The sequence below is a fragment of the Battus philenor genome, unplaced genomic scaffold (assembly GCF_028537555.1).
Source record: "Battus philenor isolate CCGP_79_NKW_IND1 unplaced genomic scaffold, ilBatPhil1.0.hap1 SCAF_5, whole genome shotgun sequence".
Taxonomy (NCBI): domain Eukaryota; kingdom Metazoa; phylum Arthropoda; class Insecta; order Lepidoptera; family Papilionidae; genus Battus; species Battus philenor.
The window spans coordinates 7,362,898-7,390,830 of NW_027181715.1; the positions used below are offsets into that span (position 1 = coordinate 7,362,898).

Sequence of the window (27,933 nt, forward strand, 5' to 3'; positions counted from 1 at the left end):
TTTTTAAAGAGACATCCTCTCTTTTTTACGTAAGAACCGTCCGTTCCCGAATTTCATTACTGGAAAAATTGTATGAATAAAATGTGCCTCATTATCGGCAGCAAGGGATCGTTTTTAAACCCTGATTCAGTCAGTCCCGTCTGGGACGCCACGCCCTTGTAGAGCACCAGAGGGAAATAAAATAATTGGCTACCATTATTATTGAATTATAATAACGCATCTATATCTTACCTTATCTTATTTACTGAAGGCTTCTAATAAAAATACAATTTTTGTACTTCAGGAAAATGCTGTTTGTGCAATTTATAATATGAGAGCTACAAACTCATTTAAAGAAAACTTGCAATACCCTGCTGCAGCGGTCGCGACCCCAATTGCGTCTGATAGCAAATCTTCACTAATCGTAGTCTTTTGAACAAATTTCTGTTTATGTGTTACAAACAGTACTCTGTGCAGAGCATGCTTGGAAGAAGACGAAACTGCTGCTCATGTACTACTTCGGTGTAACGGAGTAGCAACCCACAATGCTATTCATTTCAAACTAGCAAAGTGTCTTACCGAAATCGCTGGCTACATCAAAGGATCTGCTGGAATTCCTGAGATGAGTAGAGCTAGCTCCGATGCAAAACAACCGCAGTGCCGCTTGATTGCAGATTCCAGCCCGAAGAGAAAATTCGCGAGAAGACAAGAGATCATGCTTTGCCAGCCCTCTTTTTAGCGCTTACTTGCCCACATTTGACGACCAATTCGCCTGATAGAGAGTGACGATGTAGTCGCTTTTATTTTGTATCGTTGCCTTCTATAACAAAGTATCTAGTATGCACTTTTGTTATGGACTAGCAACGTACGCACACCAAATATTATACGCACAAGTAATAATAATTCTTTATGATTAAATTTTTCAATAAAATGAAATTAGTACCTATATTTCGTCATGTATATACCATAAAGTGTGCTCCTCTGCATCTGGGCCACACTCGCACGCTATGCTGTTCTTCAGTCGAAATCAGTGCAGATACAAAACGAAGTCTCCGTGTAGTATAAGCAAAAAAAGCTATGGATCGGAGTAAACAGACCGCCAAGCATCAGCTTATAAAACGCTCGGACATCTGGCAGCAACGCCCTCGTAACCTTGGCCGTCCACACTGTAGTGCTACCGCCAGGTCTCCAGCGTCTCTTGTCTAAGCAGGCGCTTAGTGTGCGAAATAGGTATCCCTGCATTAACTTCAGGGCTGCCTCTTTCGTCAGCTCTACGGCCCGTTCATTCCCATCCACTATTTTAATAAACGTGTTAACATTGAACAATTACTTGAACGTAAACGATAACTTTTTAAATGAAATACTTTTTCCGATTTTTGCAAATGGAAGGTGTACAAATACGTTTCAATAAAAGCCAAACCAAAGAGACGTATCAAAAACACGTAATTGGGTATTTGGGACGATGAGAATTGAAGCCCCATTTAATTTGCTTTATTATTTATAAAAGCAAAATAGCTTCTGCAAGCATTTTCTTTTACTTTTCGTAATAAGAATTATGTAAGAACGTTTTTTTCTGCGTATACATTATGGTAACATATAAAGTCAAACTTTGTGTGTAGTATTATAATAAATGGTGATAAGCTTTGACAAGTTAAAATATCATTACGGATATTATGCATGGTTTAGTTAGCTCAATTTGAGCTGCTTTTCCAACTTAAATAATGTTCTTTAGAATCTAGAACCTATAATTAGGTTTTATAAAAAGAAAGATGGAGAATAACAAAGGACAACTACTTTTCTGTTCATAGTCAAAAACACAGAATCGGTAATTTCTCAATTCATTTTGGGATAATTTTTAATAATATTTTTTTAACATAATTCTACTTGTTTCAATTTTATGCTAGAATTTATTTACAGTCTTACAGAACGACATTTCTTTCTGGCCTATTATTCCAAATGCGGTCAATAAGAAGCACTCCATTCATCTTTACGAGTGGTGTTATTTCGCATTCGCTCTATTTTCGTCCGCTTTTCGGCATAACCATGACACGCTTTTTACAAAAACTTTAAACATGAGAAACTAGTTTATTATTTCTAGACAACATTATAAGTAAGTTCGCTATATATTGTTATTGTATACAATCCTCAATTAATAATTTGTTAATAGATATGTATGTATGTACAATAAACTTCCATCATGAGATGTCACAAGAGTCGAGAAAGTGATACACGCGCTTAAAGAGCTCTTTTACATAGATAGTTTGAACAGCTTTAAAGAAATAGATTATTTTTGAAAGCCTTAACACGTATTGGTCTACTCACTAACTCATTATTTGAAACGTAAAACAATTTTAATATATATTACTAAAATATATATAACAAATACTAGTTCACATTGAGACTTCGGGCATGGGTTTTTTTTAATTACTTCATGGCCTGTTTATAGCAATCAGGATGAGAGAGTTCAATGATTTATGTTAAAAGTGTTCTTTTGTACAAAACACAAAAATTTTAGTACTGAATCACACAACAATCTTCAAATCAGAAATGTTAATAGTTGATTTTTTAAACTGAATATTATAGAATTTATCGACACCAATACGAATATTGTTTACATCTACGTAAGCTAAAAATTGACTTTAAATATTTTATGGAATATCCCATTTTAATTCATTTTTAGGAGAGAATTAGATTTGATTCGTTATTATAAAAGGATTTATGAAAAGCTATGCTTAATTTTTTGTAAAATTCATTCATAAAATTATAAATCAATATTATAGTAAATATTATTGCCATAGCTTGCAAAAGTTTGCAAATTAATTAATATTAATATAATTATATTACATAAAATTAGGTAATAATTCTAAGATCTTTTAAATTGTGATTTTAAAAATAAATACTGTAGCTGATTGAATATTTTCTCCGCACCACAGTCTGCGTCCCTCGAGGGTGAAAGCAAACTGCAAAATTGAGTTAGAGCTGCTGATTGAATGGAAGCCAGTTCTTATAAACAAGTGCAAAAAAACGGCAAAACCTTTCTAATAGAGGTACTGTGAAATTGCTTTTAAAATATTTAAGCGTATACTCGCCAATTTCAATTGACACAAAAAGGTAAAACGTAAAGTTAGTTTTAAATATTTTTACAATAAATTAATCACTACTTACAAAAACATAATTTTTTTTTAATACAAAATCTTGTCTCCCTAGTCATTTATTTTAACAAAGAGAAATTTAAATATAAGGGGAATAGTAAACGTAAAGTTTGAGTAGGATAAAGTTTCTAACTAAAGGGTAAAGGGCCGAGCTCTGATATCAATCATAAAAGTTTGAGCTGTTTTTGAATAATTTAACGGAATTTATGAGGGTTATAAACATAAAATCAATAACAGTCATTTTCCCTTTTTGCATTTAACTTTTGATAAGTTATTCATGAAACAATTACTACACACGTAGCCAGACAACCATTCTATTCAAGATTAACCTACCATTAGCGTGATACTCGTTGATAATATAACTCGATATGAGTATAAGCGCACCTTTTATTGTTTTTTATTCGTTATAAATGTTAAAAATGTTGAATACGTTTTCTTACACATTTATTATTATAAAGTAAATTCCAATAAAAAATGACTGAATAATGAACTACATTGCTACCTTGTAGCTTGTGGCGTCGCTAACTTGAGCCATGATAAAAAGATCTCTAGTGTATCTGTACAAATACATTAAATGCTTTAAATGTTTAAGACTTCTCTGTTCTATTACCTGCAAGAGCTCGATTTTATTTTAATTAATACAGGCGGAGTGATTTAATAAAAATACATATACATAAATAAAGGTTTGTGCGAGGACTGCAAACATTAAAATGAAAATAACATGAACAATATGTATATTTCAATCATCAATCAATCAAATAAGAATCGCAAAAAGATTAGTGAAAAAACAGACATGTCTTACGCTTACAGAAAATACCCAAAAGATATGTGACATCCTCCGATAGGTACTGAGCCCGCGTGATAGATTACACGCACTTTCTCTCTCTAAGAGAAGCCCTTTGCCCAAAAAATGGTTGTTAAATTTAAAAAAAAATTTTTTCATTATATATCTGCCGAGTTTTCTTAGGTTATATATTTCTGTAAAAAATAGGATAATGCTTTATCCGGCTGAAATCTAAACGTGATACCGTGTGATTCAGTAGTATTTGAGTTGCTCCTGTTTATGGTAAAATTATTTATAAACTAATCTAAAAATATAACCTTTATATGTTAACTTATGCTATGATAATAATAAATATTTTTTGTTGCAATTAATTATGTAATATATTTCTAGTTCGTCCTCCTCTTCCCTACGTACCCCCATTACTGGCGATCGCGACCCTTTTTGGAAAGCTTGTGGTGCACTATGTTACGCCATCTATGCCAATGTTGGTAAAGTACACTGCTTCAGCTACTGTGCTGTCGAGGGCAGTAGTCAGTGTCGTAGCCGTCGCTCATCTTCCCTTCAAGTGATCAAGTACAATTGCGCTTAGTTCCCAAGGTTATTGTAAACAAGTTGTTAAACCCAGGAGCTACAATTCTTTTAAATTTTTATATTTATAACGTTAAGTTAGGTTTGTAGAAGTTTTTTGACAAACGCTTGAATTGAATAAATGTAGGGTTTTAAATATGTTTTGCACCAAAACACTTATCCATATAGTGAATAGTCTTGTAGCCGACGTTTTTTTCTCCAGACCTCGGCGCGCGTTCATCAATTGTACGAAAATACGCGTTGACACACACACAGAAATACACTACATTCAAAGAGCGTTTTGTACAGAGTTCCTGACATTCAGTCAACTATTACGTCCTTTACTTAAGCTATTGCGATGAGAATATGTAAACAATGTTTGAAATAATAGTAAAGAATATTTGGTAAAAATTAATTTAAATATTATTGGTGATCAATACGTTTGTTACTATAATTACATTACGTTTAACATTTTTAAGAATTTTTGAAGATTAATTAATTTTCTTTTCTACATCTCTTTTTCGAGGAACAAATATTTACTATTTATACAGAAAAATTGCTGAATTTGTATGTTTATTTTTCCATCTAAAGTTTTACAGAAATTTCCTGTAATTTGTGATAGTTGATTTTTATTTTCATTTATTATTTTACTTTAACTGGTGCATATTGCATTGTTTTTAATTACATATCCCAGAAGATATGTTATTTGTTTTCACTTAAGGTATTTTCGAATGTACCTAACATAACAGCTAATGATGATTGTTAGCACGCAATTTAGCCGACGTTAAATCGTTGTCTTTGTTATATTCCTTTCCATTTATATTGTTTCATATTTTACACTTTATATTGTTATATTGTTGTTTACATTCAGTTTCATTTTTTAACTATTATTATTAGAAACGTTGTCTCTGACTGTGGGCCTCATTGGCGAGCTTACAGCCGTTTAACCAACCATGGAGAGGACTATGCCCGTGATTTTTCTGCGATGTTGAATGAAGAATAAGAAGATCTAACTTAGCCCAGCGGATTGACACAATGAAATGACAGTGGGCAAGCCAAATTACGCATAGAACAGATGGCCGCTGAAGCCTTAAGGTTCTTAAGTACGGACCACAGACTGGCAAGCGAAGCGTTCGACGTTCACCAATAAGATAAATAACCATTTACTCATGTAAGGAGGCTCTACATTCAGCAGTGGACGTCCTATGGTTGAAATGACGATGATAATAACGATGGGCAGGAATATAAACTAACTTAGCGATCTGCCATGCGATAATTAATATAAACAGAACATTGGAGGGCCAAATTGTAATTAAAAAGTAGTGCAGCGATTGAATTCATTTAAAAAGTCCGAATGTTAAACGTAGTCCACTTACGAATTCAAGGCGAAAACCGGGCAGATTTTCGTAAATCTCTTACACAACGAGTTCATCTCGGGCATAATATGTTGGATTAGTGTAAGCGCCTGCGAGTGTTTTACTTTATTGCCTGTTTTCACAACAGCGCGCAGTAATTTTCAATACAATTTGATGTATACACCCTTATAATCTTAAATTAGCTATCGTAGAAATAAAAATTAATGACAAGTTCGCCATAAGTTTAACTTAATAAATGCGTTGTTCTTCACTTCCTCTACGAAAATATTGTGCAAATTTCTTCATCATTATCATTTCTGCCCTAGGATGTCCTGTGCTTTACACATGCTTTTTTCATATATTTCCAAAAAATCGTTTGAAGGCGGCCTGCATCCACCGTTTTCCTATGTCCTTATGAATGGTAGTCATCCAACATTACGCTTAGCGATCCTTAGTCTCCGCTCCAAAACCACAGGACCTCAGCAGCCACCATAATTAATCTTTGCAATAAATATATTTACTTTACAGCAACATCTAAGTTAAATTCACGAACTATACATAAAAAATATAATTTAAATGTCCTATATACTTTGAATACTTGTTTTAATCATTTTCTATTATTAAATTTTAACAATAATAAAGTTTTTAAGATTTTAAAAAGAATTGAACATTAAGGTTTATTAAATTGCACTGCTCCTTTTCCTCTTTTCTTTTAATCAAAAATTCTGCAAGACGTGCGTAAATTTACATCAAACTATAGGTCGAACACATTTGGGAAATTATTAAATGTTTCAGAATAAATTTCGGATTGGGGAAAATGCGAGTCTTATAATAAAATAAAGCTTCTTGTACGAATGTTATATGCTTAATCAAAAAACAAATATTGCTTAATTTAAATAAAGTATTTTAGGCGCGTGGGTGTTAATTATTAAATAATCAAATGAGGTTATTAGTCCGACACTGTCTACGTTGATTGAAAGCTTCATTACTGAATATAGTGAGTCAATGAAAATGGATTTCGTGAAATTTGGTTAACTCAATGCCTTCGTTAACGCCTTCAACATTTCGTCCTATTACGTATGCTGTGTGTACATGTCAACGAATATTAAGTGTTCGTAACTAGAAGGTAGCCTTCATGGTAACCTTCTTTGTTCATACAGTGTCATCGTAAACAATCATGCAAATTTTTGAACGTAAACATAAAATAGTATAACTTTTGTCTAAAAAAAAAACTATTTTTTATAATAAAAGTTACAGCTTGATAGACGCAATCAATTATTATGCTTAATGATAATTCACATTACTCATACTAACAAATCAAAAAATATATTCTTAATAGTATATTATACACAAGATGATTGTTTATAGCTTTAAACGGGTGAATGTATGGGTCAATTTCTGTCAACTACTATATGGTTCACCCTATATAATTAATACCGATGATGTCTGAGATAATAAATAACATAATGATAACGTTTTCAATCAAAAGCAAATAATTAAAAGCGTTTCAAAAATTCGGATTAAATAGGTCCCAGCAGTCTTTGTATTTTCAGAAATTATTAGCCAGCAACATTCCAATAGAAACAAATACATTAATGTATCATATTTCATAGTGATGTTTTTGTCATATATAAAAGATTGGAGACAGTTGTAAAAGCTGAAAAGCTTATAAATAAGCTTTCGCCAAAGCTCTTACACCTATAACCAATTACACGGTATATTATGTGCTAAGGCTCTCCTTATATTATACAGCATAATAATGCACAATGTAATAAAATACTTTTAAGTATTTTATTACGACAGTCAATATTGTTTTGTGTAGGTTGTTTTTCGTATGTTTATCTTTCGATTCAATGATATATACAGGGTATCCTAAAATTAAGCAAACATTTGGAACAACCTCCCAGTCATTTAAGAAAGGAGATGAATTTACAGACATTGAAATTGAAATATAAAAGTGCCTTTATTTGAGGAAGAAAACTTGAACCAAACCCGCAGGCAATTTTTGAGCCTTCGCGACTATTTCAATTGATGGCCAACATTGTGCAGTTATACATGTTATACATGGCGCACACAGACAAGCGCACAAACGCATGGACACGCATACACGCCTACGCGCACAAGCACACATAGAACACACACGAACGGTCTAGATTTCCGATTTTTACTTATCGCTTGTTAGACAAACGCTATTTACTTTCCATATTAGATCTTAGGATGCTAGGCGAGATTGGAAACTGGCGCTGCTCGGAACACGGTTCCGACAATATAATGATCAAATTGAGCTGCTTCCTTTTTCAATTTTTATAATACGGATATAATAATAAAAATGGGAATTTCTGATTTCATTACTGTAATAAGGCTATAAACTGATTTTAATAATATATATAGTATTACTGAAACTAAAATTTTAAAGCTAAATTCGATTTTTTTTTTAATTTTTATCATTAAAAAGTGCTGAAGATTCTTTTCTATTCCTCTTGTAAATTATGAAATGTACGGCGCAAAATTAAAAAAAAACAAGTTTGCAATATTGCCACTTAGTGGGCAATTCCACCGCCTTTAATAATATTAATAAACTTGACTACACTTCTGGACTCGCTGTTGAATACCAAGTAGTGAATAACCCGTCTGCCCGCGGCAATGCTACAGCTTTTAGCGTTAGCCCTAACGACTCAATTATAAATGCGTTGGTGACACTGAAACTTTTTAAAACTAGCCAATGTAAAAATAATTTTAAAATTCGAAAATAGAACTCTTTGCTGATCTTTATCATTCCTTCATTTGTTTTCCTAAATTGGCGGCAACTTAAAAATTACGTTTTATATTCATTATGGATTTAACACGTGATAACGTTTTAATTTTTTCATAAAATTTTGGTTGCAGTTGCAGTCCGCAACAGTCACAATCGACTACAGTTAACTTACTATTTACAGCTGGTTTAACGAATTCAAACCCAGTCATAGTGATCTCAGTGAAGATCTCCTAGAGACATAAGTGCAGTATCATGATATTCGCACCATAATATTCCAGTACTACATTTATTAATCAGTAATATGCTTTCAACATATCCCTTTTACCGTGTACTTTTCGGCGCTGTAAAACATAACTAAGAAGAATCTTATATTGTATTACAATGAGTGATGGGGTTTTCAAAACCATTAAGTTAAATAATAAAAACGCCTCACCAACGAAGACTAACATGATTTTCTTATAAAAAATATACGAATTAATTTATTATATAAAAATATAAAATTTTCAAAAACAATTATTACGCACAAAACTCAAGAACGCCTCAACCGATTCGACTATTTTTTCATGTTTTCCTTAAGAAGAAACAAAATGGGAAAATTGCTTGAAATAGTAAACAGCGACACTTTTCTTTTACAAAACACAGAGTAAATTAAAGCACCTAAGTGTCTCTTCGTGTACCGTAGAGCTTTATGACAAAAATATAATCATTTTGTTACAAAAGTGTTGTAGTTAAGGTATTAAATTGATAAATAATGCGATCATCCTGAAAAACGTTTTATTTTTTAATATTTTGTATAGGAGTGCGAAAGACAAATAACTTTTAACAGTACTTTGTCTTTTGGGTAGCTAGTTATGTTATACCTGTATTATATTTTTAGAGACCTGCGTATTTTATTAATCTTGTAATTTTTTCTATTGTCGAAAAGCACTTTTAAAATACTTCAGGGGCTTAATTCTAATTGGTGGATCGCATAGCTCTCAGAATTAGATACTTTCATAAAACCGTATTCCTCGCTGTTTCTGAATAGCGCCGAAGATATTTATTTTAAAGAGTATATGCCGCTTAGAGATCTAACTAATGACGTTCTATGAGGTAACGCGATCCTTAACTATTAGCAACAACGTTTTCTTGTTAGTATGGTATAACTTAAACTAAATTATATTTAACATTCGTGGTTAAAATATGTAATACAATGGACACAGGCCAGTTTCAAACGGTCAACTGCCGGCCTATGTCCAGCAGTTGCTGTCCTAAGGCTGAATCGATGATCATGATATTGAATGATGACGTTTAATATTTTAATCCAATATTCACAATTTAATCAAAATAACAATTTAAACAATGAATCAACTCAATACTTTCAAAGGCTATAAGGATGAAGCAACTTAAAATCCTGGAGATAAAATTCAGTATAACAAAATGTATTTTTACGTATCACATTGAAATCGAATATTACATCATATCCGCGTCGTATTTAGATCGGGGACGAAATCACAATCTTATTTGTACCGTCACAAATCTCCATATTCGATTTCTTTACGTATAATATTTTTGCGTAAGTTAAATAAACATAAATAAATCTTATCAAAATAAATGTTAAGGGAAATTTAGGAAAAAAGACATATGAATATTAATATTCATTTAAAAATTTAATTGACTTGGTTTTTTTTGTAGAAAAATGCATGAAAAACAACTGCTTGTTGAACTGCCACTACTTTGAACTTGAAAACAAAGTAACCAATATTTACTGTAAATACAAAAAAATAATAATTTATTAATAATAAAACATAATCATTGCTGTTGCAGACGGAATGTGATTAATGCTATTGATTTTCGCCCACACGGGGGCGGGTCATGACATTAGCAATTCTGATGTATGCCGCACATTGCAAACACAACAGCTAACGGCCTCACGTGACAGCCATATACTTATAACTCGAATGACAATTTGGCTGTTATTTTTACACCATATTTTTCATTTTTTACTTACATATTTTTTTTCTTTCATTTAATAACTTACAATGGTGGCAGAGGTACTAGAGCCGATTAGATAAGAGTCAACTCGCTTTCTTTATCTATCGCCAAATATTATTATTATTAATAATACGTAAACATGCCAGATGGAAGATTTAGTTACAGTTGCCAAAGCCTTTAATTGGCTAATAACAAAACTAATGCAAAATTCTTACTCGTCTCGACGTTTGCGAAATTAAATAATGCAACAAAATATAATACAAAAATATATTTTTGACAAAATTTCAGTACAAAATAATTTTTGTAATTAAATCAGGATTTTGTAACACTAGCAATCTAAATAATATTTTTTCTTCACATCATTTTGTGAATGCGTAGACTAATTAATATTTAGTTAACTCGTTTATAATTAATACTTTTACCGTACTTTTAGAACTAATTTTGAACTTATTATTAACTTCACGTGAATTAAAATTAAAATTATTTTTATTTAGCGACTTTAGACGACCTTGTTAGGGTTATTGGAAGACGCAAGGCATATTACAAACAGTCTTGCTGAAAATCTCTGGGGAAGGCACATATCCAGCAGTGGGGACGTCTTACAGCTGAAACGATAATGATTATCAATTTTAATAACCGTAATATTATATTTAATTAAATATAAAATCGTTATTTCAATCCGAGATTTAATGATGAACGTTTATTATTTTGCTATTTTAATGAAATCCCAAATAAGAAAAATTTGAAAATGACATATATTACTTTGTCTTTTAATACCCTTGTGTAAAATATCACTCTTTCATAATATCCATCATTTAACAATCTTCTACTTAAGTAAAAAATGTTACACAGACGACCCTAACTTATTTTTATGTAAAAATAAAGTCTTACCAACTATTTATCTAGATAACCTGGCATTTTAGTGCAAGTTTATAAATTATTTATATATTTATTATTTAATTTATACAATATAAATATATACAAGTAATTCGGCTTATATTATTAATTTTATTTAGGACAACCAACAATGCATACACAATATAGAAAACATTTATTGAAAGAATCAATAGCCACTTATTGCAGCACTGCAGTCATACTTACAGGCTGCTACGGCTTGCGAATTTTAAACATGTGTTGAACGGTCCAGTTTGCGTTCGTTCATGTAATATTTAAGTAAACTAAGTAACAAGTAAAGCCACAATGTTAATAACTACTACACTATATAACTCTCGATGGCTTAATAATAAAAATAAATGTTACCGTTTCGTTATTTTCCACTGGGGCCTCAAGGTTCTGGAATGGAGACCACAGTCCGGCAAGCGTAATGTAAGACGTCCACATATAGAGTTATCGAAAGGTGCTGGATGCAATATGCTTCGAACCGGTCTTATTGTAAATCTATGAGAAAGGCCTAAGTCCTACGACTGGAATGGTAATTATTACTATATTTTAACATAATAGGCTAGTAACTAAAACTTCTATATTTTGTAAGAGTAACTACCAATTAGACACCTTCTACATAACCTCCCTCAAAGATATCTATGAGGGGATATACCTTAATCGCTTTGCTTGAAAGGCGAGTTGACTATCGAAGTGTGGTATGTTAGCGATACACAGAGAAAGCTGCTGCTCATCTTCTGGAAACTTATCAGTGAACATTGGCAACCCTATATAATTAATGCACAAAGTGTGAATTATATATAAGGCTGTATCTCGGGAATCAAACCTGCAACCTACGATTGCAAGACTCTGTCGGCTACCGCTGGGCTACCACTGCTCACCACCCAGTAACGACGTAAATCGTTTTCAATACTGCGTCAAATAATGTAAGAAGACTTATCATTTTTCTTAATTTCGTTGTTTAGTGTACATAAATTTTTAAAAATTACATCTAAAAAAACGAAGATATTAAAGTCACCGAATAAATAAATCATTTCTTTTGTTAAATCAATAACGTTGTAACTGTATATAAAAATAATTACTCGAACAATCATATCGCTGAATGTAATTAAATTCTTAGAAATACCATACGATCATAGAAACATTAAGATCGTGTTTTATTATAACTTTAAAGTATGTACGTTCGTACAATAGTATATTGTTTTATGTTATTTAGCTGTATGGTTTTATGTAAGAAGCTTGTTTTTTATGTCGACCTCTAAATTGGTAACCATTTTTATAAAATAATGACGATAGTGTCCATTTACAGATTTTACAGGAGTTTCAGCATTTCAGAAATGTTCAGAAATCTTATGTTCACACGTATTTGACGAAGTGTGTGGTTTAGCGCAAACATTTGGCGGTGTCAAAGTTTTGAAGAAGTTTCAAAATGAATGTCATTTAACCAAAATTAAATGTAAATTGAAATCGATTCTAGGTAATTTCAACTATTGATTTTGTATCTAAAATTAAGAAAAAATGTGAGTCGCCGTCGCCCTCGTCGTTTCATATGCGCACAGATATTTATGAAGGTATACTTGACACTACGCTTGTCAAGCGGATTAGTGATCAACAATGTGGTATTATAGTACGCGGGAAACGCTGCTGCCCATCTTCTGGAAACCTGTTTGTGAGCAGTAGCAATCCTATATAATTAATGCACATGAATTAAACTATATCCCGGGAATTGAACCCCCGACAAAGGATTGTAAGTTTTAGTCCCCTACCACTGGGCTACCACTTCTCGTGAATACTCTGTAGAGTAAATACTTGGATAAAAGTCGAGTCATAATTAATCATAGTTTTGGGATATTCTACTATAATACAATCACACCAATTAGGCACGTAATTCATATAAATTATGGGCATGTCATCCAAGTCCTAAAACAAATAGGATTTAATATCGAACACGGAAAAGTAGCACGAATGTGAAAATAGAATACTAAAAGTTTGAATTATATAATGAAACCTGTAAGCCATTTGTGTGTAAGTGGGACCATTTTAATAATATTAATAAGTTCAAGTTAAATCCTATGTTAATAAAATGTTAATAACCTTGCTATGCTCAAAAAACAGATAAGAGATAGCGATCGATGCAGATGTATATAAATATTTAATTTAGTTTTGAATACATCTTTTACTAAACAACTTTGGTTTCTTAATTGAACTAAAAAAATCGCCGTAAATATTTTTAAATACGTAGGTATAATGTAAGACGAAACGAAATATGAGTAATTTGTGTATAATTCGTTTTTTTTTTGACCTAGATTTAAAACAAGTTTCGGACAGATTGTGCAATATAAAAAGAAAAACTAAATTCCCTTATGGCAGCGGGAGACGTGTCCACGATTTTAGTATCGTTGGGGCCCATCAAGCATGTAACCACACTTGTCCGACATTTTGTGTGGATACCTATGAACCGGCTTGTGCGCAGATATGGAAACCCAATATGGAGTCGTATAATTACAGACCAATGATTAACCATTGTCATATTGATTTATTTTCTTGCGCACTAGGAGTCAGTATGTATTTATAAACAATTTATAAAATAATTGCTGCAAATTATATAAAAGTTATATTTTTTCAGTCGCCTCACTGCAAATTCTTGTTTAATATACATTTTCGGAGCGATGGAGTCTATGTTAAAGATTTTCGTAAACGAACAAAAGATGATTAACAAGTTGACGTGGGAGTGAACAGGGCACGCAGCGTGCAGAATAGATGGCTGCTGATGTTTTAAATAGATTATGTTCTGGAGTATAGATCACGGACAAGCAAGCACATCGTAGCACGTCCACCCACAAACTTGGACAGATTACTTTGTTACGGTCGTCGAAAGACCCCGTGTAAGGGTGTAGGTTGCTCAGAATTGGTCTTATAGGAAACCTCTTGGGTAGACCTATATCCAGCAGTGGACTTGCAGCGGCTGAAATGATGATGAAGATGAATGAATGGTATTTTCTTCTATTATTCAGATATGTGAAATTTAGAATATAAAACAATGTTGTAACATTGTAAAATAACATTTGACTAGGTCAAACGTTATTTTATAATGATACATTCATGTTACTGTAATATTCAAAATTTCCGAGTTGAATGCGATATTCAAATTCAAAAATTGTTAATCCAAAACAGGATCACACTGATCAGAAAATAAATGCCTCAGAGCCGAAAAGAACAGACGAAAGAAACTCAGAAAATTTAAAGATCTTTCTTTTTAAACCTAAGGACAAACAAAAAAATGCAGTGCTTGGTCGATAATATTATATATATAGTATTCAACAAGTCTTATTTTTTAGTTCAACAGTGGTGAAATTACCATTTTAAACCTTACGCCAAAGTAACGGATACAACTGCTACTAGTTATCTGTCAAAGACTTATGTAAAAATTCGATAGGAATAAGAAATAGTCAGGATCATTAATTGTAATTGTTGTTAATAATTAATAATATGACATGTATTACTTGATAGATGTGACAATACAACCCTTGGGGAAATGTTACAAAAATCCTTCAGGATTATTATTCATGACGCAAGTCGCCGCTCTGAAGTCTTTGGGTTTGATTGACGAAACTCCTCTTAACCATTCAAAGAAAAGGGTAAATAATCCCAACCAAGAAGAATGATTACACTAAAATTGCTTAAAATATAAATGTTGCAAAATATAAACGGCTTTAATTTCTAATGTGTTACAAGCAATAGAATTCTGTAGGACCAAGGTTGTTTTGGAACGACAGTAAGTATGTTGTTCTTTATACAAAATAAAAAAAGTATTATAGAACTTGTAAATATGTGTCAGAAATTGTGTAGATAATAAATAATTAATTTTAATTATCCATTGTATTCAAATTTTAAATATTTCATATCATTGATGTACAAAGTCGTAATTCAGACATGAAACTACCTGTCATGTAACATGATGTGGGTAAATTTTGTTACATGTGACATTTAATATACAATTCTGAATTCTGGACAGATAAATTATGAATTCTGCCTAAAGGATTTTAGCCAGTGTACAACAGAAAATTAAAAATTTTTTTCAATCATGGTTGTCTGCGATACTTTCTGATTTTACAAATTCTGCTACAAATAACCTGAAATTTACCAACAACTTAAAATTAATCTGACATGTCTACCAAAATTACAGGTGTAATAACAAACTACGGGATTCATACAATTTCGTTCAAAAATGAAGCCTTTTTTCACGTCGCTAATCTAGACGATGGAAAATTAGACTTGTTATAATAACAATTTTAAATTGTTTCTACCGTTATGAAGACCTTGCTGCCGACCATGTTTTATAAGGTCAAGTAGTATACTTCTATGTAGAAAAAAACGTCTGATCATATAACCTAAAATTTTTTTGTTAGTTGTTTTATCGAAAAAAAAACAGTCACAGTTACCAGTATTTCCATTACTTATGCGTTAAACTTTCTTAAATCTTTATTTTTGTATCAAAAGGGTAAATTTATTATAAACATGTATGATGTCCTACATTTTATAGCCTGGAGTTAATAAAATGGTATTTATAAAACTTCATTGTTATAATGAAATATTCAACCTCATGTTAGGAAATTATTTCGTCTTAAAAGACACGTGAAGTCTAAGGAATCACACAAAATCATTATGTGAATTTTAAAAAGAGTAGTTTAAAATGAGCCCTTATTATTAATCTTAATATATTAGTGCTTGAAAAATGGTATATGCGTAATTTTTTCGTGTTACAATTGTTTGGTTTTCTTTAATAACTTTTAATCAATTTTGGAAAAACTTTTACAAATAATATTTTTTTATGTTTATGTGTAACTGACTTTATTTCAACCCAACCTGTCACCGCAAATTTACAATCACATATAACAAAATATTGTCAAACAAAAATACGTTTATTTAATGATGATATTGTTATTTTAAGCCGTACTAATCTTGGTGTAGAGTACCGATGAATATAAACTATATTAATCTATTATGATATTAATTCTACGAACAATTGTTAAAATATTCATATTTACAATTATTATCTCCAATACAATAACAAAATCTATAAATCCTGAAGACTGGCAAAATATAGAAATGATAGCAGAGGAATACCCATACGTTGTGGCTTTACTAGATGGTACAAGGACGTACGTGTGCAGCGGCACAATTATTAATGAACGCACTGTTTTAACTTCTGGGACCTGTTTGACAAAAGAATTGAGGTATGTTGCGGTTGCAGTTGCAGCATTTGACAGGGCGATCGGGAATAACACTCTTTTCAGTGTTGCGTTCAAAAGAATTCACGGTGACTATGCTCTCGAACTTTCGCCTGATTCTCCTGAACAAATTACGAGAATGCAAAACAATATAGGACTTGTTTTCACAGTGAAAGCACAATTTGAACTGTTTATTAACAGTCCTGATATTGGAAACTATGTAACCACAGATTTAGTGCAAAGTGAATTAACGGCAGTAGGCTATGGAAAACTTAACAAACGTGTGGTAGCTTTACAAAAACAGATTTACCATCAGGAACCATGTGCAAAAACCAACTGCCACTATTGTGTTTGTGGAATAGAAGACGTAACTAATTCAAAAACTTATATGGAACCATTCGGCGAGGGAGCTCCAATTTTATTAGGCTCACTAGTTGTTGGAATAGCAACGTTTCCGACTGGATCACTTACCACAACTAACGGAAAGACTGTATACAATATGTTTACAGTCACTGGACCGTATCTCAATTGGATTAATAATTCTCACTCAGAATCACCTATGAGATTTGTTTCACAAGAGCATCAAATTAACTTTCAAAGAAGAATTACTGAAGAGTGTTTATATTTATGTGTATTCGTAATTAAAGTAATTTACTAATTTGTTGTTTCGATTCTGACATGACAATCAGTTTCCGCAAGTCGTGATTATTAAATTACGACGTCACACTTCCAGATAACTGCTAGGACGCGCCTATATTCGGTCGAAAATTAGCATAAAGTATGACGCTATTCAACACAAGTATAAATATCACAACAACTCTTATGTTTCAGTTAAAATTTACACGCAAATACGAATATTACCGCCTCCTCGTTAGATCGATAATACAATATGTAAGTTGAATCTGTGAAACGTTTTTTTTTGTCTTCTTGTAATACGTCGGTCCTTTGGCAATCTTATCTTAAAATATTATGAGAATCTTGGAATACTTTAAGTGTAAATCCACCTTTGACCTATTCGAAATGATAAAGATAAGTTTGGTTTGTAGCTCTCTTGTTCAGTTTATCTCATTGTTAAGATATTTCTGCGCTTCTTTAAATGCTTATAGTGTTGATATTATTAAATAGTAATGAATTCCATAAAAGTTTTTATTAGAAACATGAATCAAAGTCGTAAGTGGGAGCCTTTGAAAAAAGTGGGCGTTATTGGTGTGCCGTTTGAAAAGGGACAGAAGAAATATGGCGTAAGTGTTGCTCCTGCCGCACTCAGATCTGCTGGTTTGATCAAACTTCTTGAAACTATCGGTAATTACTACTTCATTATAAAAATGTGACTTTATTCCTAACTTTTTAACATATTGTTACAATAATAATGCAATATCTTAGCGTTTCTTTTTTGGATAGTGGTGTAATGAAATTTAAATTAATGAAACAATAATAATGTCATTAAGAAATAGTTTAATGAAAACGAAGATTTGCTATTAATAGAGAGTATTGTTAAGGTCATCACAACACAGAATGTAGGCCGCTTCCAAAGGGTCCTATTAAAAATCTATGAGGTGGGCAGCAAGAGATGTCTTACGGCTGAAACGATGACGATCATTCTAGCGTTTCATCATTTATATATTTTTTTAAATACAGAGCGAATTTATTTAATTAAGCATAATGTTTTGTTTTAGGAGGATTAGATGTCAAAGACTATGGAGATATTGAAACAACGGTGGCCACCACTGATGTTAACGTAGACAACATGACACATCTCCCTCAAGTTTCCGCTTGTAACAAGAAACTTTCAGAACGTGTTTCACAAGTACTAAAAGATGGACGGGTAGCCGTTACTATAGGAGGAGATCACTCTATAGGTGTTGGTATGTCTTAAAAAATTATCATATATACACGAGTACAACAAGTAATGTAACCGATTTAATATTACTGTGCGAACGAACATGTTCTCTATTTTCTTTATTATTATTAGGAAAACTTGAATGCTAAAACTGATGAAAACGTGTCCAGCCACACAGTACGTAGATCAGATGTCCGTTGGGGCCTTAAGGTTTAGGTGTGGAGGCCACGGACCTTCGAGCACAGAATAGAACGTCTTAATTAAGGTCGTCGGAAGACGTTGGATGTAGGCTGCTTTCGACTGGTCCACTTAGAAATCTATGAGGGGGACGTATTCCAAACTTTGGACGTCCTTCGGCTGAAATGACGGTGATATTAATCAAAAAAAATTGAAGAAATAACTACAAAATATAAATTAACAAACATACAAACATATGTAAAAACAAAATCTATATCAAATTATTTAATAAACTCAAATCTTTTGATCATTTAGATCAGTTTCCATTTCAAACAAGCGATTCGGATCATTAACCGTAAAACATATAACATTGAACAAACCTTTTTGTTGTACTAAATTGCTGCCACATGATCGATTTAGAAAATTCTTCCAGTTTTATAGATGACTAGCTTTCAAATTTATGTCAAAGCCGCCAGTAATATAAAAAGCAGGGCCACACATCTCTATTTACTTTGATTATATATACAATAAACATTAGACAATTCGCAATAAAAATTTCTACGGTTAACTGGTACTCTTCAAACATTCAAAGATTAAACTTTAACTATGTAATTTGTAATTGGATTGTAGTTTTTGATACAATAACAAATCAAATTATGATAGTTTATGATGACGATATCCCCTTGGAGAGAATATTGATTCACTACCTTAGTATGTACTATCATTACTAAAATTGATATGTGTCAAGATATTATCGATTATCTATTTTTAATTGACCACACAAATTTCAGTGTGTAAATTAAAAGGTAAACGATTAATATAAGTATTAATCTCTAGGCACAGTAGACGGTCATTATAAAGTAAACGAAGACATGATACTCCTATGGGTGGACGCGCATGCTGACATCAACACAAATAAAACGTCTGGTTCGGGATCAGTTCACGGAATGCCTGTAGCACTCCTGGTGAAGGAGCTTGCAGATTACTGGCCATATTTACCCACAATGGACTGGCAGGAACCAAAGTACATATATTTAATTTCAACAAAACTTAAATAGTTATTAATATACTTAAGTCTTTATATAATTTCTAGAGAAAAAAACCTTACCTTGCCGTAACAGTCTTTTGACTAGCACGGAGGAACTTAACACCATAACGTTAATTTTGTAAATTGACATTCCATTCATTCATATTACAATTTCCTAGATTTGTTCTTAAAATAACAGATCTATATTTTTATAAAGAACAATATCTCGCAGTTATATATATTTCATTTTTTCATTGTTTTTACGTACAGTTTTTGTTTGAGTAATATATATCAATATATACACTTTCTATTAACTGATTACTTTCTGTAACAATTGTGTAGTGTTTAATTTTAATTTGAAATTAAATCACAATGTTTGAGGTTAATACTATTAAACGATTTCTTTGTTAATATAATAAATCGTAAAACATATTTTAAGTTATTAGATTCTCTACATATATAAATAGCGTAAAAGAAAATGTTCGATAATTAAATGTGTTTACAGGTTTTCTATCAAAAATTTAGGATATGTGGGACTGAGATCTGTGGATGAATATGAACGGCTTGTAATAGAAAAATACAAGGTTCCAGCATTTGCAATGGAAGATATTGAAGAGTAAGTATTACAACATATAGCGTCGGTCGTAGATTAAAAACATTTTGATGAATTAAATATTTACATTTTATTATGTATTCATTATATATTCACTATATTTTATTACAGACACGGGATAAGACAATCAATAAATCACATATTACAAGTATTAGACCCAAGCATGAATAAACCGATTCACGTTAGCTTTGACATCGATTCATTAGATGCATTAGAAGCGCCTAGCACTGGCACTCCAGGTCGGTACTGAAATACACATAATATAATCGAAAATTGACCACTAATCCAATTTACAATAAAACAAACATTTTAAATAACTCCGAAAACTTTTTTACAATAAAGAATTGACTGTAGTAATAGACTTACTCGTACTACAGTCGATTCTTGATTGTAAAACTTGTTACCTTATATAATAGTATAATTAATTACTTTTCAGTTCGAGGAGGGCTTTCCCTTCGCGAAGCAATTAGTTTAATGGAGATCATACACTCTACGGGAAGATTACGAGCTATAGACCTGGTCGAGATAAACCCGGCCCTTGGTGATGAATCGGATAGAAAGAGAACTATAGAAGCTGGATTGTGTGTCCTTAAAGCTGGCTTAGGATTTTCAAGACGGGGCACCGCACCTAGAGGTGTATTAGACTTACCAATACAAACGCATCATTGACAAGAAAATTTCACAAATAAAAGTCCTGAAATAAAGACTTTCAATAATGTGTTAGCAATGTCGTTATTTTAACACCTAATCGCATCCTTATCTATCTTACAGTACATTAGCTAATTTTATAATACACAAACTGCGTTAAATATTGAATGTAATTTTAAACTATACTACAAAGAAATTGAATTTCATCCTATTTTAATACAATTTTCTTATTAACTACGAATCATTTTCGTTAACCAATAAGCGTATCTTTATAGTGATGAAAGCCTGATTGCATAAAGTTTTATAGTCTATTGTTATTAATACCTAAGCAAGCCTAGACGTAATCTATATAATGTTAATACTTCGTCAAATGGCCTCAAAATGATTTCATATATTTTAGTAAGTAATTTTATTTATCGTAAAGTGACAAGACGCAAAGACGTTTTTCAAGGTTTTATCAATAAAAATAAAAATTATGTCTCATACCTGCCTGTGTATCGGTTTATGAGCTTTCTAGAGTATTAGATTTTATATCTATACTATATTTGCTCAACATAGTTTATACATTAGAACAAATAACCTTTCTTGTTGACAACTGGTTAAAAATGTGTTTACATACAGTGTGATTAATTATAGGTGAAAAAGCGTTCAATCCTACATCTACATCTATAACAAACACCTGTATACTTGCCATTTGTGCAGTTCCAACGCATGCTTCTTATTTTGATTGTCTTCTCTTTTCTGTTACCTTCCCGGTGCTTTTGGAAATCTATGATAAAGGACTATGTCCAGCCGAGGTTGACCCACGGGAATAATGCTAAAAATGGTTTACTATAGGACTTCGTGTATTTTTGAAATGATTTCTATTTGATATGCCTGTGATCACGGCTTACTCTTACTTTATTTCCTCTATAAGTAACTTAGTGTGTTTATCGCACAACGATGGCTAGTGTTATTTTAAAACTGTATTAATAATATTTTACGCTTAATAACCCAGGTTACGAAACCAAAATCGTCTAGCATTTAACCACTTGTTTCTCCCAACTATCATGTCGATTGTTTAAACCTGTGCCTGTACATATTAACCTACTCCTAAAAATATCAGAGAACATACAGAAATACGTGTAAAACAATAGCCTAACATTATATTGGCGAGTTTGAAAAATTTCTTTTGTAACATACGGCTCCCCGGAAATGAAATTATAATATCAATGCCTTATTCTATTTATTATTATGGATAGTTTTAAATGTTGAATTCTTTAATAAAACTAATAAAATACCATAATTTATAGGTAATAGGTCTGTTATCTATGGCAAATACTCTGCAGCCAATTAAAGAGAACTCTGAAGAGGGCATTAAAAATACACTACGGAAAATTATCCAGAATGTCGATGACATAGATTCCAAATACGTTATCAACGAAGCACTATCCAAGTCAATATCACATTATTTAAAAGGCAAGGTAAATGTGTTCCCTTTGTTCAAGATAAGTTTAAAAATTGATAGAAACCCAATTAAAATTCCATGGACTATAAAGGAAAACCTTCCGAAAAATTTCAATTCAAGTATACAAAAATATAAATATGTGGAAGTGAAAAAAAATGTTTAAAGAAGAATATACATTTATGAATTTTCACTGTGTTTAAATTATATCCTCCATGTTACTACTCCGGTGTATTGTATTTTGATTCAATGTAATAAAACTAAGACAGTTGATGTCAACTTTGTGAGATCCACAGCAAAATCGAACAGATCGATATTTCCAAGGCAGGTCGTGTGTCATTAAGTAGAAAAAGCAAAAAGCTAAAACAACATAGCTTTGCATTCACGCAACTTTCACCTTTTCTCTCTCTTTCGTAACCAAAATTATCTCAATTTTTTTTAATTTATATTTTTATAAACCTATTCCTCCTTTGTTCTTCTTAAGATCTTTCATTCATTCCTCTGTAATCTTTGTTACCTATCATACATCGCCTCTCTTCCTTCGCCTTCCCTCCAGAATATTGTAACAATTCTAAATTTTTATATTTGGTCTTTATTTTTTTATATTTATTACATTTTATTTTGTTATACTTTAGTATACATTTCTATATCACGATTATCATTTCGGTTTTTTTGCAGTTTGTTTGCAATATTTATTTTGTTATATTGACATACGTTTTATTCCTTTTTATTACTCTTCCTGTTATCCTTCTACGGTACTCCAGATCAGATCCGATGTTACTTTCCTCTATCCTTTCCTACAAATCGAAGCTTAATCCTATGAAGGTACTCGAAAAATTCCCGTTCCTTATGAACATCTGGATCAGAACCGTGTCCAGTTCAACCTGACGAAGCACGCGATAGGCCGAGACGCTTTCCGGAAAAACTTTCGCGCTACTGAAGCCATCGTCCCATCCATATACCTCATATTACATTCAACCAGCATACTTAAATTACATACATACTTTAATTTTTATTGATTATAATCATAACTTTAGTGGAGCTAACAATACTTATTGTAAAAAGTTGTAAATAAGCTTTAAATAAGCGATAACAGTGTTGCTAGTTTTTTTTCTCTATTTTTATAAACTCCATGTTGAATAAAGAAAAAATATGTTAAAATGATGATTGACAAGATATTCCAACGCACTTTTGTAACAAAGAACGAAACGCAGATGGGCGACTGAGATGATACCTGATTGAGCGAGAGAAACGCCGATTATTAAGTTATCTAATATATGATACGCATTAAAGACGCCTCCGTGTTATATTAGCGTTATAGCTGCAGGTACAGGCGTCTGTCTATTCATTGTAGTTATATTTATGTACAACTGTACAATTTAAAGTGTAAGAAAATAAAATAGTCAAACTGTAATTTTAACGTTTATTTGTCATATGTGGAATGAATAACCAAAAACAAATATATGCACGACATAGATAAAAAAACACATCTCACAGCATGTTACATTGGATAAAATGATGTATTTCTAACATACAACAAAAACATTAAGATTAATAAAATGCTAATGCATTTTACAATCATAGAATGCTTCGACTATAGTGCTAGCGAAACCGCTGTATCGCGCCTTATGTATGCTTGCGAGTCGGGGGAGTGTCGTCAGCTTAGTTCCATTGGTTTCCTTTTCCCTCGGCCCCCACCTCACCGAATTTTCCTTAGACTCAGTAAATCAGTTTCAATAGCACTATAATACATCAAAGGTAAAATCATATTAAAGCACCAATCTATACACATCAAAAGCTTAATCTCACACTGATACTATGGAATACATATCACAAAATGATTTATATATTAAATTGAATAGAGGTGAATAACAACCAAAATATTTGAAAATGAACTAGAAGTTAACTTGTGGTCGATAATGCTTTTGGAACTTGTTAGCTTTCAATGAAAGCTTCATTTGCCATTTGGCCTGCACTCTCTTCATGAAATGGATGTCTCGAGCTTTCCTGCAAATAAAATTTAATGAACCATTTATTTATCATATTTATTTAGCCTAATTTCATCTTTCTTAGCAGTGAGAGTCTTAAATGTGCAGGAAAAATAACAAAATAGTGGATGTTGTTACTTACTTAGCTGCAAGTGCTTGCTCCCTAGGTGCCCATCCCAATGCTTTGTACACACCTAAAAGCCTGTGTAACTTCCGGTCTGACTTCTTTACCAAGGCTTGACTATTCACTGTCAAATTCTGTTTATAATATCTGAAAATTATTAATACAGAAAGTTATCATTCTATTAGTCAATTCGTTGAAATAAACATTTTAAAAAAATCGCAAAAAAGAAATAGTGTTGTCATTTGGCACTAAAACATTCACCAGCATTGTTGTACAATAACTCAGACATAACCATTATTAGAACAAACACTCGAATCTTTCCAGATAAACTTAAGTAGAAATGCTTATACAAATTTTTGGTATTATATCATTAATTAAATATTCACATTAAGCAGTCAATATATACATGTGTATACTAAACTTATTAAACATTTACCTCATAAGAGATCTGTGGCCAACAACAATACCAGAAGGTAAAACCAATTGATAATCACATCCTTCTAATGTTGTTGGTTCTTCAACTTCAACATCCACATCCATATTTTCATCACCCTCCTTGGTGCTATGGTCTGGATATGAAGAGCTAGAAATAAACAATACATTTTAATGAAATAATTACAGGTGGACCTTTTTATTTTGTGTTACAAGTAAAATATAAGATAAGTTTATTTAATGGTACATTTATTTAAAATTAAAATGATATGGTGGGAACATAAAACTCCAGACTTCCTTGTATGATTTACTAGTTTATTTTATTGCAAATAGAAAAATTTGCTGTATTTCTTATTCTAGATTGGTCTTAAAATTATATCTAGGTATGACAATTAGAAATGAACAACCATAGAAGAAATGAGATCACCGATGTAACTTGAAGCATTTCATTGCATTTCTGATGAAGTGACACAGGCCGTGCAAATGCAACCAATGGTCATTGGGTCCGAAATGTTCCAAAATAGTGACCATAGGATGGTAGACACAGGTGTTTACACCCCAACATAATCAAAACCGCAAGAAATCACAGGATATAGGAAGTGCAAAACAGATCAGGGTAGTAATCAAAAACTTTTAGGGGATATGATTATAGTGATAATATTTATAAATTATCAAGGTATAAAAATAAAACCTGTAGTCATAGAAATCAGCATATTCTGCCAGAGCAATGCCCTCATGTAACATCTTACAATGTCCCTTGTCAATCATATGGCCTCTGGCAGCTTCCATGGAGTAAAATGTTCGTCCAGTCTCATTGCACCAAAGACACATGTAGCCTTGTGAGATCTGTAATTTATTGAAATTTTAACTGTAAATTTAAAAGAGAATTTGTTCAAATAAAAACAAAGATGTTTGAAAGCAACATAGGAGTAATACTGTAAAATGTATAATGTATAATGTATTTGTAATGTAAAATATAATGTAAAATGTAAAATTATGAGAATATTTACCTTTTCACCCAAGTATAATAATAATCCTTTAATGTCAATACAATATTCAACATCAGGTATGAAGAAAGAATGAGCTTCAAGCATATGCTTTAAATTTTTGACCATATTTTTGCTATGGTGAGGACAAAACAAACAGTCTTTTGGTTTAATCAGTGAATCACTCTCCTTAATGCGGCATTCATCCCATTCATCTGAATCAAGCTGGAAAAAAAATCATCCATTAAATTGAATCTTTCCTTAGACAGAAAATTTTTAAAACTTATACAGGCTGACTACATGGGAAAAACTGTAAAAGAGTGAATAAGTAGCTCATTGCCTGTCAATTAATGTATGGTACACATTATGCAAAAATCAATAGTTTTATCAGTAATAAATAATATAATGATGATATAATAATTGCTTCCATATTTAGATTACTATATCTTTTTAATTAATAGGGTTTACTGTCTATCTCTCCATACTTTTGCTGGCCAGAAGTTATTGGCCACTCACATTTCAAAAGGAAAAATAAATTAATTAATGTTTGGAAATTGGTGTAAAGATTTTAGTTGACTAAGTAGTTATACATTCAGCCCTTTCAAGCTTTCACACTAACAAACAATCACCTGTATATTACAAGTCTACTAATTAGGTGTTAAAAATGTTAATTGGTAGCAACCAACAGCATTTTTTAACACATTTTATTGTTATTGAGCTCTTTGGATGGTATTTCCGAAACTTTATACAAACTGAACAATTGAGTGCCAAAGCCCTCCTGAAGGTCTACAGCTTGGACTTTCACTTAACAATTGTAAGATAGATTATCGAGAGAATTTCCCGCAATTTCCAGTAAGTGCTCTTTTAATAAAAAGGAAAAAAGGCGGAAGAAATACCAGTAACATTTATTTTATAAAATGAGGAAAGCCTGCCAAGTACATGGAAGTATTGCCGTCATAAGGGTCATTCTTTATATAACTGTAAACTCAGAATAATAATTTAATTAAATATTAAAAATGTTAATTAATAAAACTTATAGAGAGTATTTGAAAGCACAAAATCAAAATAAAGATTATTTCAACACAAATAATATTGTGCAATATATACCAATTTAACAATATATCTCTAAGTCACTGATGTTACAGCTAAATTAAAAAAAATGATAAAAACAATTGCTATAATTACAAACTAGATAGAAATGTGGTACTCTAAGTCATTTTAGAACACAGATTTAATAAAAACTCAACAAACCATCTTAACAATTGCTAAATAAATAAATCAGAATAATATTTACCTCTTCAATTTCTGAATCTGTTTCGATGTCTTCATCACCAGAGCCACACGGCTTAACCACTACAAATTTTTCCGGTTCAATACTAGATATTGGTTGTTGAGCTATATTATCCACTTTAACAAAACTATCAACATCTGAATTATTACTACTGTCATCATTTTTTTCTTCCAGTATTTTTTCCGCTGCTTGCTTGTGCTTTTTACTATTCAAGTGATTGCTGTATGCATTCTTTGTATTAAATACTTTTGAACAGCATTTGCAATAAGCAGATTCATCGTGAACTGCTTCAGCCGATTCCCGGTGTTCTTTAGCCCGTTGTTCGAATTCTTCAAGCGTGACTGGTGGGATTGAGGCTACTTTCCTTTTTAAATTATATCTATGCCAGTCTAATTTATAATGTTCACGTTGTAACTCAGCTGTTTTGAACAATACCTGACAAGTGATACACGTGTAGGAATCAGGCATTTTAATTTTACAAAACTGATTAATTAGTATGTTTAAGCTCTGATAATAAAATTGCGCAGTGACCACTTTCTGCGTGTTAATATTAAAAACAAAACTAAAATATTCTGATAAAGTAATGTTAAAAACTTATGACCTTAATATTTGACATACTCATAGACTTATTCATAGACAAGTATCGTAACACGATTAAAATTATAA

The 27,933-nt window shown here is 31.8% G+C and overlaps 4 protein-coding genes across 6 annotated transcripts; 3 read left to right on the forward strand and 1 right to left on the reverse strand.

The window, feature by feature from the left end:
• Positions 1-81: 81 nt before the first annotated feature.
• On the forward strand, positions 82-15,131 carry LOC137929861 (uncharacterized). The gene is made up of 5 exons (XM_068772981.1): positions 82-158; positions 457-701; positions 12,776-12,943; positions 13,773-14,027; positions 14,977-15,131. The coding sequence occupies exons 1-5, from the start codon at positions 82-84 to the stop codon at positions 15,129-15,131; spliced, it is 900 nt and encodes a 299-aa protein (XP_068629082.1).
• A 1,444-nt stretch (positions 15,132-16,575) lies between these two features.
• Positions 16,576-17,355, forward strand: LOC137929862 (uncharacterized). The gene has a single exon (XM_068772983.1). It carries the CDS (start codon positions 16,576-16,578, stop codon positions 17,353-17,355), a length of 780 nt encoding a protein of 259 aa, XP_068629084.1.
• Positions 17,356-17,530: 175 nt separating this feature from the next.
• arg (arginase) lies at positions 17,531-21,123 on the forward strand. 3 transcript variants are annotated; one of them, XM_068772674.1, is made up of 7 exons: positions 17,531-17,588; positions 17,851-17,999; positions 18,374-18,562; positions 19,552-19,738; positions 20,247-20,357; positions 20,466-20,593; positions 20,791-21,122. In XM_068772674.1, exons 2-7 carry the CDS (start codon positions 17,855-17,857, stop codon positions 21,021-21,023), a joined length of 993 nt encoding a protein of 330 aa, XP_068628775.1. In that variant the 5' UTR covers positions 17,531-17,588; positions 17,851-17,854; the 3' UTR covers positions 21,024-21,122. The 3 variants fall into 3 exon arrangements, with proteins under 3 accessions (XP_068628775.1, XP_068628773.1, XP_068628772.1); XM_068772672.1 differs by having other exon boundaries at positions 17,540-17,588; positions 17,841-17,999; positions 20,791-21,123; XM_068772671.1 differs by lacking the exon at positions 17,531-17,588 and having other exon boundaries at positions 17,749-17,999; positions 20,791-21,123.
• A 2,758-nt stretch (positions 21,124-23,881) lies between these two features.
• LOC137929511 (cytoplasmic 60S subunit biogenesis factor ZNF622) lies at positions 23,882-27,875 on the reverse strand. The gene is made up of 6 exons (XM_068772493.1): positions 27,271-27,875; positions 26,001-26,201; positions 25,682-25,836; positions 24,995-25,141; positions 24,577-24,705; positions 23,882-24,453 (listed from the first exon to the last, which is right to left on the reverse strand). Exons 1-6 carry the CDS (start codon positions 27,733-27,735, stop codon positions 24,342-24,344), a joined length of 1,209 nt encoding a protein of 402 aa, XP_068628594.1. The 5' UTR covers positions 27,736-27,875; the 3' UTR covers positions 23,882-24,341.
• Positions 27,876-27,933: the final 58 nt, after the last annotated feature.

Excerpts from the sequence above, each read along its gene's own strand:
- LOC137929861 (XM_068772981.1), top strand. The coding sequence starts at position 82 with ATGTGCCTCATTATCGGCAGCAAGGGATCGTTTTTAAACCCTGATTCA. Across the intron at positions 159-456 it reads GTCTGGGACGCCACGCCCTT|AGCATGCTTGGAAGAAGACG; the intron begins GTAGAGCACCAG and ends TACTCTGTGCAG. Across the intron at positions 702-12,775 it reads AAGACAAGAGATCATGCTTT|ATTTTACAGGAGTTTCAGCA; the intron begins GCCAGCCCTCTT and ends GTCCATTTACAG.
- LOC137929862 (XM_068772983.1), top strand. The coding sequence starts at position 16,576 with ATGATAGCAGAGGAATACCCATACGTTGTGGCTTTACTAGATGGTACA.
- arg (XM_068772671.1), top strand. The coding sequence starts at position 17,825 with ATGAATTCCATAAAAGTTTTTATTAGAAACATGAATCAAAGTCGTAAG. Across the intron at positions 18,000-18,373 it reads CAAACTTCTTGAAACTATCG|GAGGATTAGATGTCAAAGAC; the intron begins GTAATTACTACT and ends GTTTTGTTTTAG. Across the intron at positions 18,563-19,551 it reads AGATCACTCTATAGGTGTTG|GCACAGTAGACGGTCATTAT; the intron begins GTATGTCTTAAA and ends ATTAATCTCTAG.
- LOC137929511 (XM_068772493.1), bottom strand. The coding sequence starts at position 27,735 with ATGCCTGATTCCTACACGTGTATCACTTGTCAGGTATTGTTCAAAACA. Across the intron at positions 25,837-26,000 it reads TATTATACTTGGGTGAAAAG|ATCTCACAAGGCTACATGTG; the intron begins GTAAATATTCTC and ends AATAAATTACAG. Across the intron at positions 24,454-24,576 it reads GAGCAAGCACTTGCAGCTAA|GAAAGCTCGAGACATCCATT; the intron begins GTAAGTAACAAC and ends TTTTATTTGCAG.